The sequence below is a fragment of the Rhinolophus sinicus genome, chromosome 9 (genome assembly GCF_057876585.1).
Source record: "Rhinolophus sinicus isolate RSI-liver-muscle chromosome 9, RSI-T2T, whole genome shotgun sequence".
NCBI classification, from domain to species: domain Eukaryota; kingdom Metazoa; phylum Chordata; class Mammalia; order Chiroptera; family Rhinolophidae; genus Rhinolophus; species Rhinolophus sinicus.
The window spans coordinates 27,157,141-27,175,642 of NC_142509.1; the positions used below are offsets into that span (position 1 = coordinate 27,157,141).

Here is an 18,502-nt window from a genome sequence, read left to right on the forward strand (position 1 = left end):
TGTAGGCAGAAGGACCGGCGCAGGCAAAGGTTTAGAGGTGTGAGGCAGCCAGGCTGGCAGGAGGGCTAAGAGGAAGCTGGGAGAGATGAAGGTGGCCAGCCATGGGGGCCCCGAGGGCCAGGCAAGGAGGGCTGGTTTCTAGTGTGAGGCCAGGCAGAAGTGTTAAGGCCAAGAAGAGGGATCTGACTTCGTTTTGCGTGGAGATGATGGAGATGATACAGAAGCTGGAGGTGGTGGTCCACTCGTCCTCACGCTCAGCTGGCCCTTGTCCCCCTCCCACCCTGGTCCCCCACCTTCCCCAGCAGCAGGACACGGGGTTCCTGGGAGAATGGGCAGTGAGTTGGGGGAACTGGGGGGGGGGCCTCTAGAAGCGGGGATGAATGCAGGTGGCCGCACTGGAAAAGCAGAGCTGAGGCCTCAGGGGAGTTGGGGCAGATGACCTCCTGCCTCCCAGAACTGCCTGGGTGTCCATTATTAGTGCCCTCTGCAAACCAGAGTCCAACTGGAAGGACAGAGAGGGAGTCCAGAGAGGCCCCAGAATATACAGCTTGCCCCTGCCCTGCTAGCAACTATAGCCCCCAGCCTGCCCTTTTCAGCTGCAAAGCATGCTGGGATGCGTGGCAGTAGGGACGTGTCGGGGGCTGGGCTTCTGGGCCCCTGGCCCCCAGGGAAAGGCCAGAGGTGGGGAGGACCTCCAGAGATGGGGCTGCGCCCGTCCAGGACCCTGGAGGAAAATGACCTGGGAGGGGTCATGGAGCCCCTTTTGTGAGCGAGGGGGTCTCTTCCCTTGGGTGCACAGCAGGAGCTGGGCTGTGGGGGGATGCAGGCTTCCAGCCCAGGTTTCCTCAGCGCACTGGGTCACTGGCCTCCCTCCTCTCCAGCCCAGCACTGCCCCGGGCTGTGGGCAGCACTATAGCCCAGTGGTGAGGGGGCAGGTTCCCCCAGCCATTGCCTGCTGGGTGCCACTGGGCAGGGTGCTGCTTCCCTTTGGCTTGGGTTTCCCCATCTGTGGAGGGAGAGGCTTGGGACAGAGGGGAGAGCTGGCCTTGTCCAACCCCTGCATCAGAGAGGCAGGAGGTGGAGGCCGCCCTTGGCTGGAGTGGGGGAGAGAAGCTGTGCCGTGGGGTAGCCACTGGCCTCTTACCTTCCAGGTGTGCATGTCTGTGTCTGTAGATTGCCTCTGTGTGTGTGAGAGGGTGCAAGACGGTGTGGAGGGGTGTGTCACGTGGTGTGGGCAAGGGTGCAACAGTTATATGCCCACGTGCAGGCAGACATGCAGTGAGTGAGTACGTGTGTGTGGACGCCCAGTGTGGTGGATGGCATGTCCAAGGGTCCCCAAGTGTCCGCAAGGGGCAGAGCATGTCCACAGTGTGTGGCTGTGTCCTGAAGGGCCCCAGTGAGGCCTGTTCCTGCCGCCTGCTCACGTCCCAAGTCCCCAAGGAGCTCGGTGCCTCGTTCCCTCAGTCAAGGGTTTTCATCTCTGCAATAAGCCCCACTTCATTCCCTTTTTAAACTGTATAATTTCTGCCTGATTGTAATGGCATATTTTAAAATTACCAGAAATCAAAGCCAGAAAGTGGATACTGTAGCTTTTATTACGTCGCTGTGTTAAAGCTGGCGATTGGGGGGGGGGGGAAGGATGAGAACCACCTCCCCTCCCCCATCTATCCCCTACTTTCTCGCTCTTGTTTTTTTTTTTTTTTTTTTTTAGACAGTAATAGAAGAAAATTGGTTTCGAAACTGAATAAAAGTCCCTTTCAGTGTAAATCATTTCTTTCAGGGCACCTTTGCTGAGAGTAAAATAGAGCATAATGAAAGGTGGTTACGTGATTGTCTTTCATTTACCACGAGGCCAGGACAGACAGGAGGCTGCAGCCGTCTCGGGGAAATACAAGACAGGAATAATTGCGTGGTAACAAGGAGCTTGTTGTGAAATTAGTATCTTAAGAAAGTAGTGAAAAAAGGCTTTTCCTCATGAATACTTCATTATTAGAAGAAAGCGGCAGAATTTAGGGCTCCAGACACCTGTTTAGTATTAAATAACTTCCTTTTCTCCCCCTTAAACCGCCCCCAACCCCCCAACTCCCCCCCGGTCCCCCCCACCACCACACACACTCTCTTCTTTCTTTTTTAAAACCAGCATGAGGTTTGAATTGGCCAAGCTTGGCTGCTTGGGACTCTGGGCATGGGAGTGGGGTGGGGTCAGGAGGTCGTAGGGATGGGGTGCCCAGGCTGGTTGGACATCAGGGGTGTCCAGTGTTCAGCTCACCCCTGGGCCTGCTGTTTCTTACTAAGAAGAGAAGAAGGGAAAGACCTGGCAGGGAAAGCCCCACCCTCTCCCATGGCCTCCAGGGAAGGCCTTGCCTGTAACACCCTGCTCCTCAGGGACTCTGGGTTCTCAGAAAAGTGGGTTTTGTGAGAATAAATGCGCATTTCCGTATGAATGCTGGGCATCTGACTCTGGGTGAGCGAGCAAATGTGGACTTGTCTGGAGTCACATCTGAGCTGCCAGCTATGGGGACCTCTGCCCAGCCTACCAGGGCTGCCCTTTCCATTGGGGTAGGGAACTCAGTCAAGGAGCCCTTGTGGCCCTTGGGACCTGGGCTCAGGGCTCAGTCTGAGGTCAAGGCCAAGTTCATCATGGGTCAGGGTGGGAGCCCCCCTTGTTCTCTCAGGGACGCCATCCTGGACATCAGCCCTCCAAGGTGATGTGAGCAGACCCCAGACAAGAGGCAGACCAGCTTCAATAAACTGGAACACGTGTACGCCCACTGGCAGTTCCTGGGCACCCCTCCGTGCAGCTTCCAAAATGACCAGACGGGGTCTATGCCCTTGATGAGCTCAAGGCTGAAGGGGGCAGGACTACAGATCTGCTCCCAGGTGGTTACGAGGGAACTGGAAGCCACCACCTGGAAGGAAACATGGAGGGGCGAGGGGCTAAGCAGACCTGTGGCATCAGGGAAGCCACCCTGGAGGAGGTGACCCACCCTCTGAGCAGTTCTGGCCCCGTCATGGTAGAAGTCCACCACTCAGGATATCTGGATTCTTTTCCTTCCTGTGAGGCCATGCAGGAGCCTCTTGATACCTCTCGGCGTCATCTGTCAAATAGGAAGGGTGTCTGCTTGGAAAGTCTCCGATGTTCTGCAGGGTAGTGGGGAGGCTGCTGGCGGTGAGGCGGTGAGTCCCAGCTGAGGGAGGTGGGAGGTGGGCATGGCAGCCTGTGTGACAAGCACTTCATCTCCCTCCTCACAGGGAACCTGCCGCAGAGCGTGCCGCAACGCAGGCCCCCAGCTCAGCCATGCTGGCCTGTCTGCAGAGGACCCAGAACCCACCAGGCCAACACCTGGCCTGCCCGAGCAAGAGCCTGGAGCTGCGGAAGTGTGAGTGGGAGCCCTCACCCTGCACAATACCCCCTCCGCCTCTCCCCTTCTTCTGCCCACCCTGACTCCACAGGGCTCTGTTTCTGTTCCTGGACACACCAGCCTTGTCCTACCTCAGACCTTTGCAGGGCAGTACCCGGGCAGGGAAGGAATGCCCTCCACATGCCAGCCCTGTCTGGAGCTCGCTGTGTTCCTCTCGGCCTTTGCTCATGCAGTGCTGGCTCCTCGGAGGCCCTCCCCTACAGTGGCACCCACTCCCTTTGTCTGGCCAGCTCCCACTGGGTGTGACCACCTTCCCAGCAGCCTTCTCTAACTACTGCCAGCACCATGGCCCCAATGCCAGCCCCCACCGTGACCCTACCAGATGCCATGTCTGTCTCGCTCACCACCACTTTCCTGCATTAGCAGAGAGTAGGTTAAGGAGGAAGCAAATAGCCCTGAATGGGATCGCCATTCAGGGCCTGATTCACTGTGTCTCCTTTCCCTCTAGAGGCCTTGCTTTTTCAATGCGTCAGATTCAGGAGCTGGTGGTGGTACCACCAAGGGTCTGCCCCCTTGAGTATCTAGGGTAGGGATCCCAAGCCCTCTGATCGGATTATTTTTAGCCACCCTAGGGTTTTGTTGTTGTTGTTGTTGTTTTAATTGTGAAGAATTTGGAAATATTTAAAAACAGAGTGATTTGTATAAAAATCGGCTTTCTAGTGTCTCTTGACAAAAAATCGGAGGATCTGGAAACAGGCCTGTGGTCCTGTAGCAGCCATTGGTTAGAACTGAACAATTGCCTTTTTAAAGGGGACGCCCCTCCCCAGTGCACCTCAGTCCCCACCCCTCCCTAGCGCCTATCCTATAGCACTGGATCCGTTGCCATTGAGCAGTGTGCTTACACTGTTGCTTTTTTCCTTTTTAATATGTATCTTCAGAAATGGTAATACATTCACATGGTCCAATATTCAAAAGGAATGAAAGGGTATACAGACAAAAGCCTCCCTCTCCCCACGTTGTCCAGCCCCGTTTACTTCCAGAGGCAGCCTGTGTTGTCAGCTTCCTGTGTCTCCTTTATGCACATCCCATCAAATGTGTGTACACACTGTCCTGCACCTCACTTTTTCACTTAGCAATACATCTAAAAAGCTTCCTCATTCTTTTGCCATATAGTCTTCCAGAGCAAGGATGACCCATAATTTATTTGACTAGTCCCCTAAGTAGAACCATACCCCATCTGTTGCTAAACAACCACAAAGGTGTGAATAAAACTACAGGATAAATTTCTAGACGTGGAAATACTGTGTCAAAGGTATGTGCATTTGTAATTTTGATAGATGTGGTTCTGATGGACTTATCTGTCATCTCTTTGGTCCATTTTTCCAATTGGGTTGTTTTTGTCCTTACTGATTTGTAGGAGCTCTTTGTATATGATGGAATTAGACCTTGGATTTTTGTGTCATATTTATAATGCCCTTCCTCATGCTGCAATTATTAAAAATAAAACAAAACAAAACAAAAAACACAGAACCTCTGCCACAGGGTTTCTTCTAGTTCTTTTACATTTTAATTTTCAAAATATCTGATATCCGATTGTTTTGTAATTTATCTGGTGGCAAGTGTGAGGTTGTGGATCCAAGTCTCATCAAGCATCACTGCAATAATGGTTTCATTTTTGTAACATTATAATACATTTAAAATTTTTAAAACAGCTTTATGGAGATGTAACTCACATACAATCCACCCGTTTGAAGTGCACGATTTAATGGTTTTTAGGATATTTACAGAATTTTGCAGCCATCACCACAGTCAGTTTTAGAGCATTTTTATCACCTCAAGAAGAAATCCCTTACCCATTAGCAGTCATTCCCTTATTCCCTCACCTACTTCTTTCTCTATAGATTCCCATATTCTGGACTGTCGTAAGGAGGGAATCATATATTCATAGTATGTGGCCTTTTATGGCTGGCTTCTTTCACTTAACAGAATGTTTTCAAGGTTCATCTGTATTGTAGTGTATGTAAAACACATTTTAATATTTGGTGGTGTGTGTTCCTTGTCATTCACCAGCCCCCCATGCAGAGTTTCCTTGATGTTCTGTTTATTTCTGTCTGAACTATAGACATCATCTAGGTAAGAACAAAAATCCCGTTTGTGTTTTTACTGGGACTGCATTAAATTTATAAATTAATTTAGAAGAAATGCCATTTTTGGGATGATGTCTTTCCTTTCAAAGACATGATATACCCTTCTCTTTGTTCAGATTTTCCTGTGCGTCCCTTGTGATGTTTTAATATTTTGCTTCATTTAAATCTTGTACATTTTCTAAGTTTACGTCTTCTGGATAGCCTTTTTTGGCTAGTCTTTTCTTCCATAAATGGAGGTTGTTTATGTAAAGGCTATTAAGTCTTACCACCTTACTGAAATCTTCTGTTTGTAATGATTTTTTAATTTAGTCTCTTAGGTTTTCCAGTTACACTATCATATCACTTGCAAATGATCATTTTACCTCCTACATTGGAAGTTTTATACCTTCATTTCTTTGTCTTTTTAACAGTGTTGGCTTCTATCCCTGGAACAATGAAAAATAATAATGGTGACAATAGATATTCTTGCTTTGTCCCTGACTTGAACGAGAAGCTTCTAGTATTTCTCCTTTAGCAAAATGCTGTTTTGGGGGCAGATATTTTATCAGGTTAAATAAGCATCCATCCTTCCCTGTTTTATTAATAATTTTAAAAATCAAGAATGGAAGTTGAAGTTTACCAAATTACTTTTCAGTGTCTATAAAAATGATCATATAGTTTTTTTCCCTTTGATATATTGATAGAAATAGTGATATAGATTTCTTAATATTGAACCATCCTTGCATTCCTAGTGGAATCCCACTTGGTTGTGGTGAATATTTCTTTATAATTACTGAGGGATCGCATGTGCTCTTTTACTTAGGAGTTTTGCCTCAATTTCATCAATGAGAGTAGTCTTTAGTTTTCTGTTCGTGGAACAGTGTTTTGGGGGGTTTTGCTCTCAGTGTTATGCTCACTTCATAAAGAGAATGGAGGATTTCCTTCTTTCTCTATGCTTTGTAACAGTGTAAATAGAAATAGATTTTGTAACAGTGTAAGTAGAAATAGATTATCTGTTCTTTAAAGATCGGTTGATCCTCCTTGAAACATTCCGTGCTAGTGCATTTATATGGGTTGGGTGAGTAGCTGTTTGATAATGTTCTCTGGTTTCTTCTGTAATAATTTATTTGTGTTAATTGTTCTGTTCCTAGAATGCATTTGGTAAATTACATTTCTCTAGAAAAGTATTCATTTTGTCCACGTTTTCAAATTTATTTGCATGAGGTTGAACAAAATTATTTCACCCTCTTTCTCATATTATATATTTTGTACTTTTTCCCCCTCATTTTTTTCTCAATTAGATTAGTTAGCTAATGAGGTTATCTGTCCCCTATTTCCAAAGATTCATCTTTAGGATTTATTTATTAGTAATTACCCCTTCCTGGTTTCTTTTTTTTTTCTCTTTAATTAAAGTTTATTGGGGCGACAATTTTTAGTAAAGTTACATAGATTTCAGGTGTACAATTCTGCAATACATTATCTATATCTCACATTGTGTGTTCACTACCCAGAGCCCTTCCTGGTTTCTAATTCATTAATTTGTGCCTTTATTAAGCTCTTCTTCCTGTTTTCTTTATTTTTTAATTTGAGATAGAGGCTTAAATCTTTATACTGATAAACAAGGAAAAAAAGGGGAAATTAAGGGTATGAATTCTTTGAACACTGCTTTTGCTATATCCTATAGGTTCTAATATGTAGTATTATCTTTTTTTTTCTAGGTATTTTATAATTTTGGCTTAGATTTCTTCTTTGACGTAAGGCTCATTTGAGTGCCATCTCTTACCCAGGCAATAGGTGCTTTGTGTTTTGTTTTTTCTAGTTTTATTGCATTATGATCAAAGAATGTTGTCTACAATCTTTACTTTTTGTACTTTACCAAAGTTTTCTTTGCAATATATGGTCATTTTTGTGAGTTTTGAGACTTTTTTTATGGGGACTTGAAGATAATGGTTCTGTTTTCAGGATTCAGATTTTGGTGTATACTAATTATATCTACCCTATTTATTATGCAAATTAGGTCTTCTATATCCTCACTTACCTGTCGTGTAGAGAGAAATGAATTAGATGCCTACTGCTGTGTTCCAACCTTTTTCTTCTTGTAGCACCTGTATGTTTGGCCTTAGGAGTGGTGATACAATGTTATTTAACACATAGATATTAATACCTTAAATCTTCATAGTGAATTGCATACTTCTTTGCTGTATTTAATACTTTGGGGGTAGATTCAATTTTATCTATTAAGATGATAACCTTTGCTCTTTTGATTCTCATTTTTCTTGAGACCTTTTTACCAATCCTTTTATTTCAGCCTTTCTGGATTATTTTGTTTAGATATGACTCATATACTATAGAGTTGGATTAAATTTTGTGATCCAATCTGAATGCCTTTTTAAATTTTTTGAGAGTTTAGCCCATTCACATTTATTGATATGACAGATGTCTCATCTTAACTCAATCATTTTGTGCTTTGTTTTAATTGCTTCTAAAAGTCTTTCCCTATGTGATCTATGTTTTTTTGTATTCTTTTGTACACCTATTAACCATGAGGAAGGCTAGTGTTTTTCTAGTTTATTTATTAGTAATTACCCCTTTAAATAATCCCTAATTCTCTATTTCTTTGGAACAGTATCTATTACTTTCCCTAAGATGAACAATATGATGTAATTAGTGTACAGTTGACCCTTGAACAACACAGGTTTGAACTACGTGGGTCCACTTATACATGGATTTTTTTCCCATAAATACGTACAGTGCTGTAAATGTATTTTCTCTTCCTCACGATTTTCTTAGTAACATTTTTTTCTCTAGCTTACTTTATTGTAAGAATACAGTATATAATACATATCATATAGATACAAAATATGTTGATCGAGAGCCAACTGTATTTTCTTTTTCTTTGCACATTTTCTTGTAGTTCATTTCAAACCTTTAAACCTCTATTACTGGACATCAGCTTTAAATGATGTTCTTTGATCCCAGCTATTAAAAATGAGGACATCCATGTACTTACATTACTGTCTCCTTTCCTTGTCCCCTCGCTTCTGTTATTAGGATACCATTACTGTCCTAGGGCTTGTAATGATAGCATCTGGTTACATTACAACCATCTCCCAATAATTTCAATCTGAGTCTTATGGGTAAATGGGTCAGCGCTCACCACCAGTACTTGTGCCTGCTTTTCCTAGCATCTGAAGCTGGCCCTCTAGTCTGTGGCTTAAGGTCTCAAGTGAACAGCATTCCTGGAGTTCATGCATCTTCAGAACTGTCTATCTGTCACTTTTCTACTTGAATGAGTCAAAAGGCATCTCTGGGCCACTTAGTTTCCTTGAAGATTTCTGTAGACCTTGTTCTGTTCTCTTCTAATGTTGAATGTTGCCATGGAGAAGGGGAAGCCTGATTTTTTTCTCGTTTGTATTTCATTTTGATCTTTCCATATCTTTCATGTCATTACTTGACCAGCATGTGTCTTAGGGTTGACCATTCAAATCTATTTTTCCTGGAACACAGCACTGTGCCCTTCTGACAGGCAGATCCAAAGCTTGTATTATTTCAGTTTCTTTCTTTCCCAGATAAGCGTAGATTGGCTGTCTTTCTCCCATCTTCCCTATATATTCTCTTCTGATTAAACCATTCTAACTCCTTATTTCCTTTTCTTTTTTTCAGTTTTATTCCTGTTTTCTGTCCCTTTTTTTTCTTGCACTCATTCCATGTTCCCCTTTTGCAATAAGTTTTCTTCTCTTGTATATCTGCTTTGTGTTTTTGCTTTATAGAAACAATTGTTTACTAAGCTTTTTCCTTCACAATGAAATATTTAGCCATAATCTTCATCTCTTCTGGGGCCACATTTTTCTGATGGGAAGTGTTTTGGTTTTGGGGGGTTTTATTTTTCCCATGCATTACTTTACTTATGTTTTGCCTTTCCTTCACCTTTCATATACATATACATATACATATATATATATATATATATATATATACACACACACACACACACACATATATATGTGTGTATATATATATACGTATATATATGTGTGTGTGTGTATATATATATACATATATATATATATATATATATATATATATATATATATATATATATATTTTTTTTTTTTTTTTTTTTTTTTTTAAGTCCTGTGCTGGTTCAATTTTGATTATTTGCCTCTAGAGGAGGTGAGTTTCTCCCAGCCCAGTTATTTCCCTCCAGTTGCCCCAGAGACAAACAGGTTCCTGCAAATATGGTATATTTGTGTGATTTCTTATCGATTCCTACCTCCTTTGCTCTTTGGAACCAAGTGGGTCTAAGGAAGCTCTGTTTCCAGCTGATGCACCCTGGGATTCACTGCTGCAAAGAAGGAGTTTTGATTTTATACCTCAGGGTGTGCCCCTCACATCTGGGAAGTGGACACTGCTGGCTCTTTCTGAAATCTACAGCTGTGGCACCTTCCTTCTGCTTCCTCCCTTAGCCCCACTTGATCGCAATTGCTCTGGGCAGCCTAGCCACCTATGTTTTGTTTGCTTAGGGGGTTAGTGATCTCCTAGTTTTTCCAAGAGTGGAGCTTGTGCTTTTGTTCCATGTTGCTTTCAGGGTATTTCTAGGAAGAGAAAGGGGACCTAAGATATTATATCAACATCCTCAGAACTGAAGGTCCTCTGATGTCCTTTCAGAGACAGGGCTTTAATGAAATATTTGTCTCATCAAAAACAGAACAGTGACAGACAATCTGGAATGGCCTTCAGTTTCAAGGAAAAATGTTTTTCATGAACAGCCCCCTTCACTCCTTTATGGGATCTCCAGGGAGAACATCTCATTGCCTTTTTTTATTTTATTTTATTATTTTATTATTTTATTTTATTTCATTTTATTGGGGAATAGTGTGTTTCTCCAGGATCCATCAGCTCCAAGTCAAGTTGTCATTCAATCTAGTTGTGGAGGGCGCAGCTTGGCTCCAAGACCAGTTGCCATTTTCAACCGGCATCCTTGTTGTTGAGAGCTCGGCCTCTAACCAACTGAACCATCCGGCTGCCCCACATCTCATTGCCTTTTTAAAATTAAATACTTCACTGAATAGGTTGTCCATGGCACTCCATTCAGAAAACATAAGAATTTAGAATGAAAAATAACTGTCCTTCCCAGAGCAAACCAGTGTATTCTTAAATACACCCCTGAAAAATACACACATGCATGAGGGGCAGTAAATACCTTTTAAGTAAACATTTGCACTCCTACACACTCTTCTCAGCTCCTCGCCTGTTTGCCTTCCCAGTATATCTTAGAGATTATTCCCCATCGGACAGAAAGAGTGCCCTCATTCTAACAGCTGCACTGTGTTCCATTGCACGGATAAAGAATAAAAACATACCCCTGTTGATGGACATTTAGGTTGTTTCTAGTCTCTTGCTATTCTGAACAGTGCTGTGATGAACGTCCTTTGTATTCATGTGTGTATATCTGTGTGAAGAAAAATTCTTCCAGGATGGACTTGCTAGCTCAAAGGATCTGTGCGTTTTCCCCTTTGATTGCTGCTGTCCAGCTGCCCGGGTTGCCTGCTTTGCCTCTTGCTGCCAGCTGGGACTGGGCCTGATGACCTGGGCTGGTCCTTCCTTCCTGCTCCAAGGCTGGAACTAGGGAGTGTGGAGGTCTACCAAGGACGTCCTGCTGCCCCTGCCCACTCAGCCTCTTTGATATCTTTGTACTTATTGGAAAAGACATTGTCTCTGCCTGTAATTGAAGAGCACAGGAAAGAGGGAGGCAGGCAGGGAGATAAGCAAATTGAATTGGGCACCCTGCCGCCAGTCAAGGCCTGGATAATTGGCAGAGGAGGCTCCTGCCCTTTCCTCCTGGGCAGTCAGGCCCTAAGCCCACCCTCTTGTCCCTATGGCCCATGGGCAGAATCAAGACAGGGTTTCAGGACCAGAGCTGGAACTGGGCTGTGTTTCTCACCAAGGGAGAAAGGTCTCAACTGGGCCATCCATATTCAGCATGACTTTGGATGAGTCTGTCAGCCTCTTAGGGCCTGTGTTCCCCCTTCTAGAAAGGGAAGGGTCAGATCAGATGGCCCTAAGAAGCCGTCCAGCTCTAACCACCTGTGATGCTAGTGTCAGAAGCCCGGTAGGGGGAAGACGTGGCCCAGTCTGAGACCTCCTCCCCACGCTTCCTGTAAAATGGGATCAGAGAGCCTGACTACTCAGGGCTGCGTGAGGATACGGCCACCACATATGCCCTCAACATGGCCAGTGAACCAGAAATGGCAGCTCACCTGTCTAGGATCCGAGGTCAGGCAGGTAGGGGAGCCTGGGAGTTGGCTGTCGTAGCCTGTTCTGGGTGAGTAGAGAAAGTAACCTGGAGAAAAAGAAAGGAAAAAATGATGCTGGGGGAGGGAAAGCCCATTCCCTGTCCCCTCCCTCAGGCCTAAGATCTTGGACTACTCCCAGCTGGCCAGAGTCCCTGGGTTCCAAACAGGACCTGCCCACCCCTGCGACTGAAGCCTGTTTTTCTCAGCTGCTCAGGACCTTCCCTGCTAATAAATATTTGACTTTCTCATCATGATGTTGATACGTAAACTCTGAGTCACATGCTGCTAAAAGTACAGGCTGTGCAGACAGCTCCAGAGAGGTGCTGTGGGGGCTGGTGGGGGTGGGGCGGGACTCAGGGACCTGTCATCCAAAGAGGCCAAGGAGGGGAGCGGAGGCAGCTACCCCAGGACACCGACACGAGCTTCCACCCTCACTCTGCCACCCTGTATAAGTGATGCAGCCTCAGTCTGCTCCTCTGTAAGGGAGGGTAGCGTGCCCACCCTGCCCTCATCCCTGTGAGACCCCAGGGCACAGGCTTTGAGACCAACACAGTCTGTGGGTCAAGGCCTGGCTCTGCCCTGCATGGGGCGTGGGCTTGGGCAAGAGAGTGAACGGCCCTCTCTGGCCCTCAGTTTCCTCCGCTGTGATGTGGGGATAAGAACAGAAGGAGAGAACCCCCAGGGCGTGTGGACTCAAACACTTTACCTGCCCCCATCCCCTCCAGAGGCTGGGAGACCCCCTCCCCACACTCATACCCACAGGGAAAAAGCGGATCCCCGGACCTCTCTCTCAGCATGGTGAGAAGTTTCGAAGGGCTTGCTACCCCCAAATCAGGGAGCAGCTCTTCTCCCCAACTCCCACCCCTCATCCCACCCTCATGCAACAGCCTGACTCTGAGAAGCTGGGGCCCCTGCCCCCCCCCCAGCATTCCTGCAGGTGCAGCTGCTTCCACTGACACTAATAAAATACGGAAGAAACAAAGCAATTTAAAATTCCAATAAAATTAAAAACAAACCTCTGCCCGCACAGCAGATCCAATTATGTAGCTGTTGCTGAGTGCAGCCTGGGGGGCGGGTGGAAGGAAGGTCCAGTGCCGCCCTTGCCATGGGAAGGGGACATAGGAGAGGACACAGCCTCAGGGATGAGGGGCTAGGAGAGGGCTGGACAGAGTTACCCCCTTTTATGATTTAACAAATACAGATAAGCTCTTAGCAAACTAGGAAGGCAGGCAACTCCCTTCATCTATTACAGAGTATTCAACCACAAACCACAACGAGCCGACCTGAGAGTAGATAAAAATCAGAGGAGACAGATCCAAATCACTGCCTTTCCACATTGTACAGAGGTCCTGGCCAGCGCATATGACAGGGAACATAAATAACAAGTTACAAGGATTAAAGAGAAGTAAAACTATCTGCATAGAGACCCCAAGAGAGTAAGAATTCAGCAAGATCACAAATATAAGATCAACACAGGAACGCAACTGTATCCCTGTACAACAGAAGTTGTCACACTTTTTCAGTAAAGAGCCAAGATTTTCGGCCCTGCAGGCCATACAGTCTCTATTTAACCACAGAACTCTGCTGCGCTGTGGCATGAAAACTGTCCTAGATGCATAGACATGAATGGGCATGGCTGTGTTCCAATAAAACTTTATTTACAAAAGCAGGCAACAGGCCAGATTTGCATGCTCCTGCTCCACACCTGTAACAAAGAACTGGAAAATACAGGTTACAAAAGGATACTATTACAATCTTTGGGAAACAGCTTTATGTGGATGGTAACACACATACCATACAATTCACCCATTCAAAGTGTACTAGTGAGGACTTCTTAGTAGAAATTCACAGAGCTGTGCAAGCGTCACCACCATCAAATTCCGGAACGTTTCCTCATCACCCCCAAAAGCAACCCGATACCCATTACAGCCCCATCAAACCCTAGGCAACAACTAAACTACTTTCTGTCTTTCTACATATTTACCTGCTTTGGACATTGCATATAAATGGAATCATATATAGCTTTTTGTGTCTGGCTGTTTTTCAATTAGTATAGTGTTTTCAAGGTTCATCCATGTTGTAGCACTTCATTCCTTGTTATTGCCGAATAATATTCCATTGTGTGGATATGCCACCTTTTATTTATCCATTTATCAGCTGACAGACATTTGGAATGTTTCCACATTTTTAGCAATTAGGAATAATGCTGCTACAATCATGTGTTCGAGTTTCTGTGTGGACATATGTTTACATTTCACTTGTGCACATACCTAGGAGTGGAATGGCTGGGTCACATGGTTAACTCTATGCTTAATTTTTTGAAGAACTGCCAAACTGGCTTCCAAAGCAGCTGTACCATGTTACATTCCCACCAGCAGTGTATGAGGCTTCCAATTTCTCCACATCCTCACCAACACTTACCAGGTCTTTCTGATTCTAGCCATCCTGGTGTGTATGAAACGGTATCTCATTGTGGTTTTGATTTGCATTTCCCTAATGACTTAAGAATATGGGGAATCTTCTCATGTGCTTTACTGGCCTTTGTAGGTCTTCTTTGAAGACATGTCTATTCTGCTGTCTTGCCCATTTTTAAATTGGGTTCTTTTTTTTTAAGTTGTAGAAGTTCTTTATATATACATTCTAGATACAAGTTCCTTACCAGATTCATGATTTGCAAATATTTTCTCCCCTTCTATGGTTGTTTTACTTTCTTCATGGTGTCCTTTGACATAAAAGGTTTTAATTTTGATGAGGTCAGAATTTCTTTCGTTACCTGTGCTTTTGGTGTTATATCTAAGAAGGCTTTGCTTAATCGTAGGATGTGAAAATTTGCTGTGTTTTCTTTTAAGAATTTTCTAGTTTTAGCTCCTACCTTCACGTCTGTGACCTATTTTGAGTTAATTTTTGTGTATGGTGTGAGAAAGAAGGTCCAGCTTCATTCTTTTGCCTACGGCTACCTTTTGTCCCAGCACCATTTATTGAAGAGACCAGTCTTTCCCTACTGAACTGTTTTGGCGCCTTTGGCAAAAATCAATTGACCACAAATGTGAGGGTTTGTTTCTGGATTCTCAATTCTATTCTATTGATCTGTATGTCTACCTTTGTGCTGGGGCTACACTGTCTTTATTACTGTAGCTTTGTGGTAAGTAGTGAAATTCTAAATTGTGAATCCTCCAACTCTGTCCTTCTTTTTCCAGATGGTTTTGGCTCTTTTGAGTCCCACGCATGTTAGGATCAGCTTGTCAATTTCTGCACAGAAGCCATCTGGGATTTTGACAGGGATTGTATTGGATCTGTACATCAATTTTGGGAGCATTACCATTTGACAGGAAGTCCTCCAGTTCATGAACGTAGGATGTCTTTCCATTTATTTAAATCTTCTTTAATTTCTTTCAACAATGTGTTCTGTTTTTCAGAGTCTAAGTTTTACTCTTCTTTTGTTAAATTTGTTTCTACGTATTTAATTCTTTTTGACGCTTCCGCGTGTAGAATTGTTTTCTTAATATCAGTTTGGATTGTTCATTGTGAGTATATAGAAATACAACTGGTTTTTGTATATTGGTCTTGTATCCGCAAACTTGCTGAACTTGTTTGTTCTCACGATTTTTTTAGTGGATTTCATAGGATTTTCTGTGTGCAAGATTATGGCATGTGTGAACACAGTTTTACTTCTTGCTTTTTTAATATGAATGCCTTTTATTTCTTTTTCCTGTGTAGGTGCCATGGCTAGAATCTCCAGTACAATGTTGAATAGACGTGGCAAGTGTGGAGATCTTTGTCTTGTTCCTGATTTTAGAGGGAAAACACTCTCTTTTACCATTAAATATGATGTTAGCTGTGTGTTTTTCCTATCTACTCTTTGTCAGGTTGAGGCAGTTCCCTTCTAGCCTAGTTTGTTGAGTGTTTTTATCATGAAGGGACGTTGGATGACATCAAATGCTTTTTCTGTGTCTGATCATGTAGTAGTTAGTTGTCCCTTGTTCTGTCAATATGGTGTGTTACGTTAATTGAGTTTTCGATGTTAAACCAACCTTGCATTCCTGGGATAAGTCTCCTTGGCTATGATGTATTCTCTTTGTATGTTGCTGGATTCAGTTTGCTAACAACTTGTTGATTTTTTTACATACATATTCATATGAGATATTAGTCTACAGTTATTTTGTTGTGTCTTTGTCTGGTTTTGCAATCAGGGTAATACTGGCCTCACAGAATTAGTTTGCAAGGGTTCTCTCTTCTTCTCTTTTTTAGAAAAGTTTATGGAAAATTGGCATTCATTCTTCTTTAATGTAGGGTACACTTCATCAGTGAAGCCATCTTGGCCTGGGCTTTTCTTTGTGGGTCATGTTTTGATTATTAATTCAATCTCTTTACTTGTTCTACGTCTATTTAGATTTTCTATTTCTTCTTAATTCAATTTTGGTAGTTTGTGTCTATCTAGGAATTTTCCATTTTCTCTAAATTATGATACTATTATAGTTTATTAAGGAATCTAAAATAAATTCACAAAGGAGATAAATGACCTCTATGGAGAAAAATATAAGTTTATTCAATTCTATTTTTAAAGACCTAAATAAATTTAGACATATACTATGCACATGGACAGAGATTCGATGTAGAAAAAATTCAGTTCAATCCCTACATCCTGACCATCTGTGTGTGTCACTTGAAAAGCTGACATTGAAGTCGACAAGGAAAGGACAAAGGGCTATGAAAGGTCAAGGCACTTTTGACAATGAAATACAAGGGTGGTGGAAGGACCGGGAATGCCATGGCTTAAGGCTGAGACCACGGAATCAGCAAAGGGGCAGAGGGGACCAAGGAATGGAGCTGAGTATCTAAAAGTGGTTCCACACACCTGTGAGCTCCATCAAGGACCAAGTGGGCCTTGCCGCTCGCTGGGGTAGGATGTGCGGTGCTGGGACAACTGGTCACCCATATGGACTAAATGACACTGGAGCCCTAACTCACACAGACACAAAAAGGACTTCTGGGCAGACTACAAATCTAATACAAAAAATCTAATACAGTAGTTCCCCCCTTATCAGCTATCCTCCTATGATGGATACGTTCCAAGACCCCCAGGGGATGCCTGAAATCACAGATACTACCAAACCCTATATCTACTATGTTTTTTCCTATCCAGGCATACCTGTTATAAAGTTTAATGTATAAATTAGGCACAGTAGGAAATTAACAATAATAACTAATAAAGTAGAATAATTATAGCAATATATTATAATAAAAGTTATGTGAATATGTTCTCTCTCTCTCTCTCTGATTACCAATATGGCTATTGAGTGACTGATGGGTGGGTAGCGTATACAAAGGGAGAATTCACGTCCCAGGTGAGACAAAGTGGGACGGTGCAAGAGTTCATCGTGCTACTCAGAATGGCACATAACGTAAAACTTATGAATTGTTTATTTCTGGAATGTTCCATTTAATATTTTCAGACTGTGGTAGACCACAGGTGGTTGAAACCACAGAAGGCAAAACGACGGATAAGGGGGAACTACTGTATCATGGAAAACAGAACCATATTATTTTTTGAAGAAAATGACAGACTAGCATCCTCAGGATACAAAGTACTGGCAAACTGAGAAGGAAAACAGCACAAATAAAGAAAAGGCAAGTTGAACCATACTAAAATTAAAAACTGCAGCTCAGCAAAATATACCGTACAATAGTCAAGACGAGCCAAAAAGTGAGAGACGGTGTCTGCAGCACTTACAATGGCCCAGTATCCAGATTAGAGAGCCACAGATGTGGCTACAGAATGAGAGTGATGGGGCAGGGCGGGGACCAGGGGCAGGAGGGACCAAGAGTGAGAGCTGGAGACTGAGACTGGCGTGAGGAGGGGAGGGGTAGGTGAGTCAGACCAGCCTGGGTGTGGATGGAGACAGACAGCGGTAGGTATAAAGGAGGGAGAGATGAAGCAACAGTAGTTCCAAAGGGCAAAAACAGCCGCCAGGCTAGACAGGAACACAGACCAACCAGGGACCTGGGGACAGGGAGAGAGTAAGGCGTGGACTCCCAAAGAGAGAGCCCAGACAGGGAGCAGATAAGAGAAACTGAGGCGCAGGTGAGGGGCAGGAAAGTCAGGCTGGGGATGGATGAAAGTCCTCCCAGCCCTGCCTACAGGGACTGCAGAGCTCCCGCCCAGGCTTAGGGGGTGTGGAAGGCGTGTGTGGATACACACGTGTGCCTGTGAGCACCTGCCAGGCTTTGTGCAGGATGGTCCTGAATGTCTCAGCATGTGTGTCTGAGCTCACATGTGTGCACACACACGGGTGGAGAATGCGAGAGGGTCCTTTGTGTAGTGCCCAGTGATATAACCACCGCCCTGCACTGCTTAGTCTGGCCCAGAAACAGCTAGAAGGAAGGCAGCCAGCCTTTTCTACGCACCCACTATGTACCAAGCCTTCTGACATCTATCCTGATTTAATCTCTCTGTCCCCTTAGGGGAAACAGAGGCCAGGGAGCTGTGGTCACTTCCCTGAGGTTCCCCAGCTAGTAACTGGGACACTTGGATTCACACCCGAGGCTGACGTCAAAGGCCCGGGGACGGACACCCCAGTCAGTAGGCGGGAGCTGGGGGCAGTCAGGGTGGCTGGCAACCGCTCTGCCTCTCACCACAGCCCTCCCAGCAGAGGCCAGAGAACAGCTGCATCTGCCCTGGCCCAGCCACCTTGCCCCGCCCCTCTCCTGGGCAGCCTCA

At 44.3% G+C, this 18,502-nt stretch overlaps 1 protein-coding gene across 1 annotated transcript in view; it reads left to right on the forward strand.

Annotated features, from left to right (window-relative positions):
• The window catches only part of FAM222A (family with sequence similarity 222 member A), a 57,713-nt gene that overhangs the window by 26,659 nt on the left and 12,552 nt on the right, over window positions 1-18,502 (forward strand). The window contains exon 2 of the mRNA XM_019757504.3: window positions 3,253-3,380. Within this exon, the coding sequence (XP_019613063.2) occupies window positions 3,299-3,380 (82 nt within the window). The 5' untranslated portion in view covers window positions 3,253-3,298. The remainder of the gene's footprint in view (window positions 1-3,252; window positions 3,381-18,502) is intronic.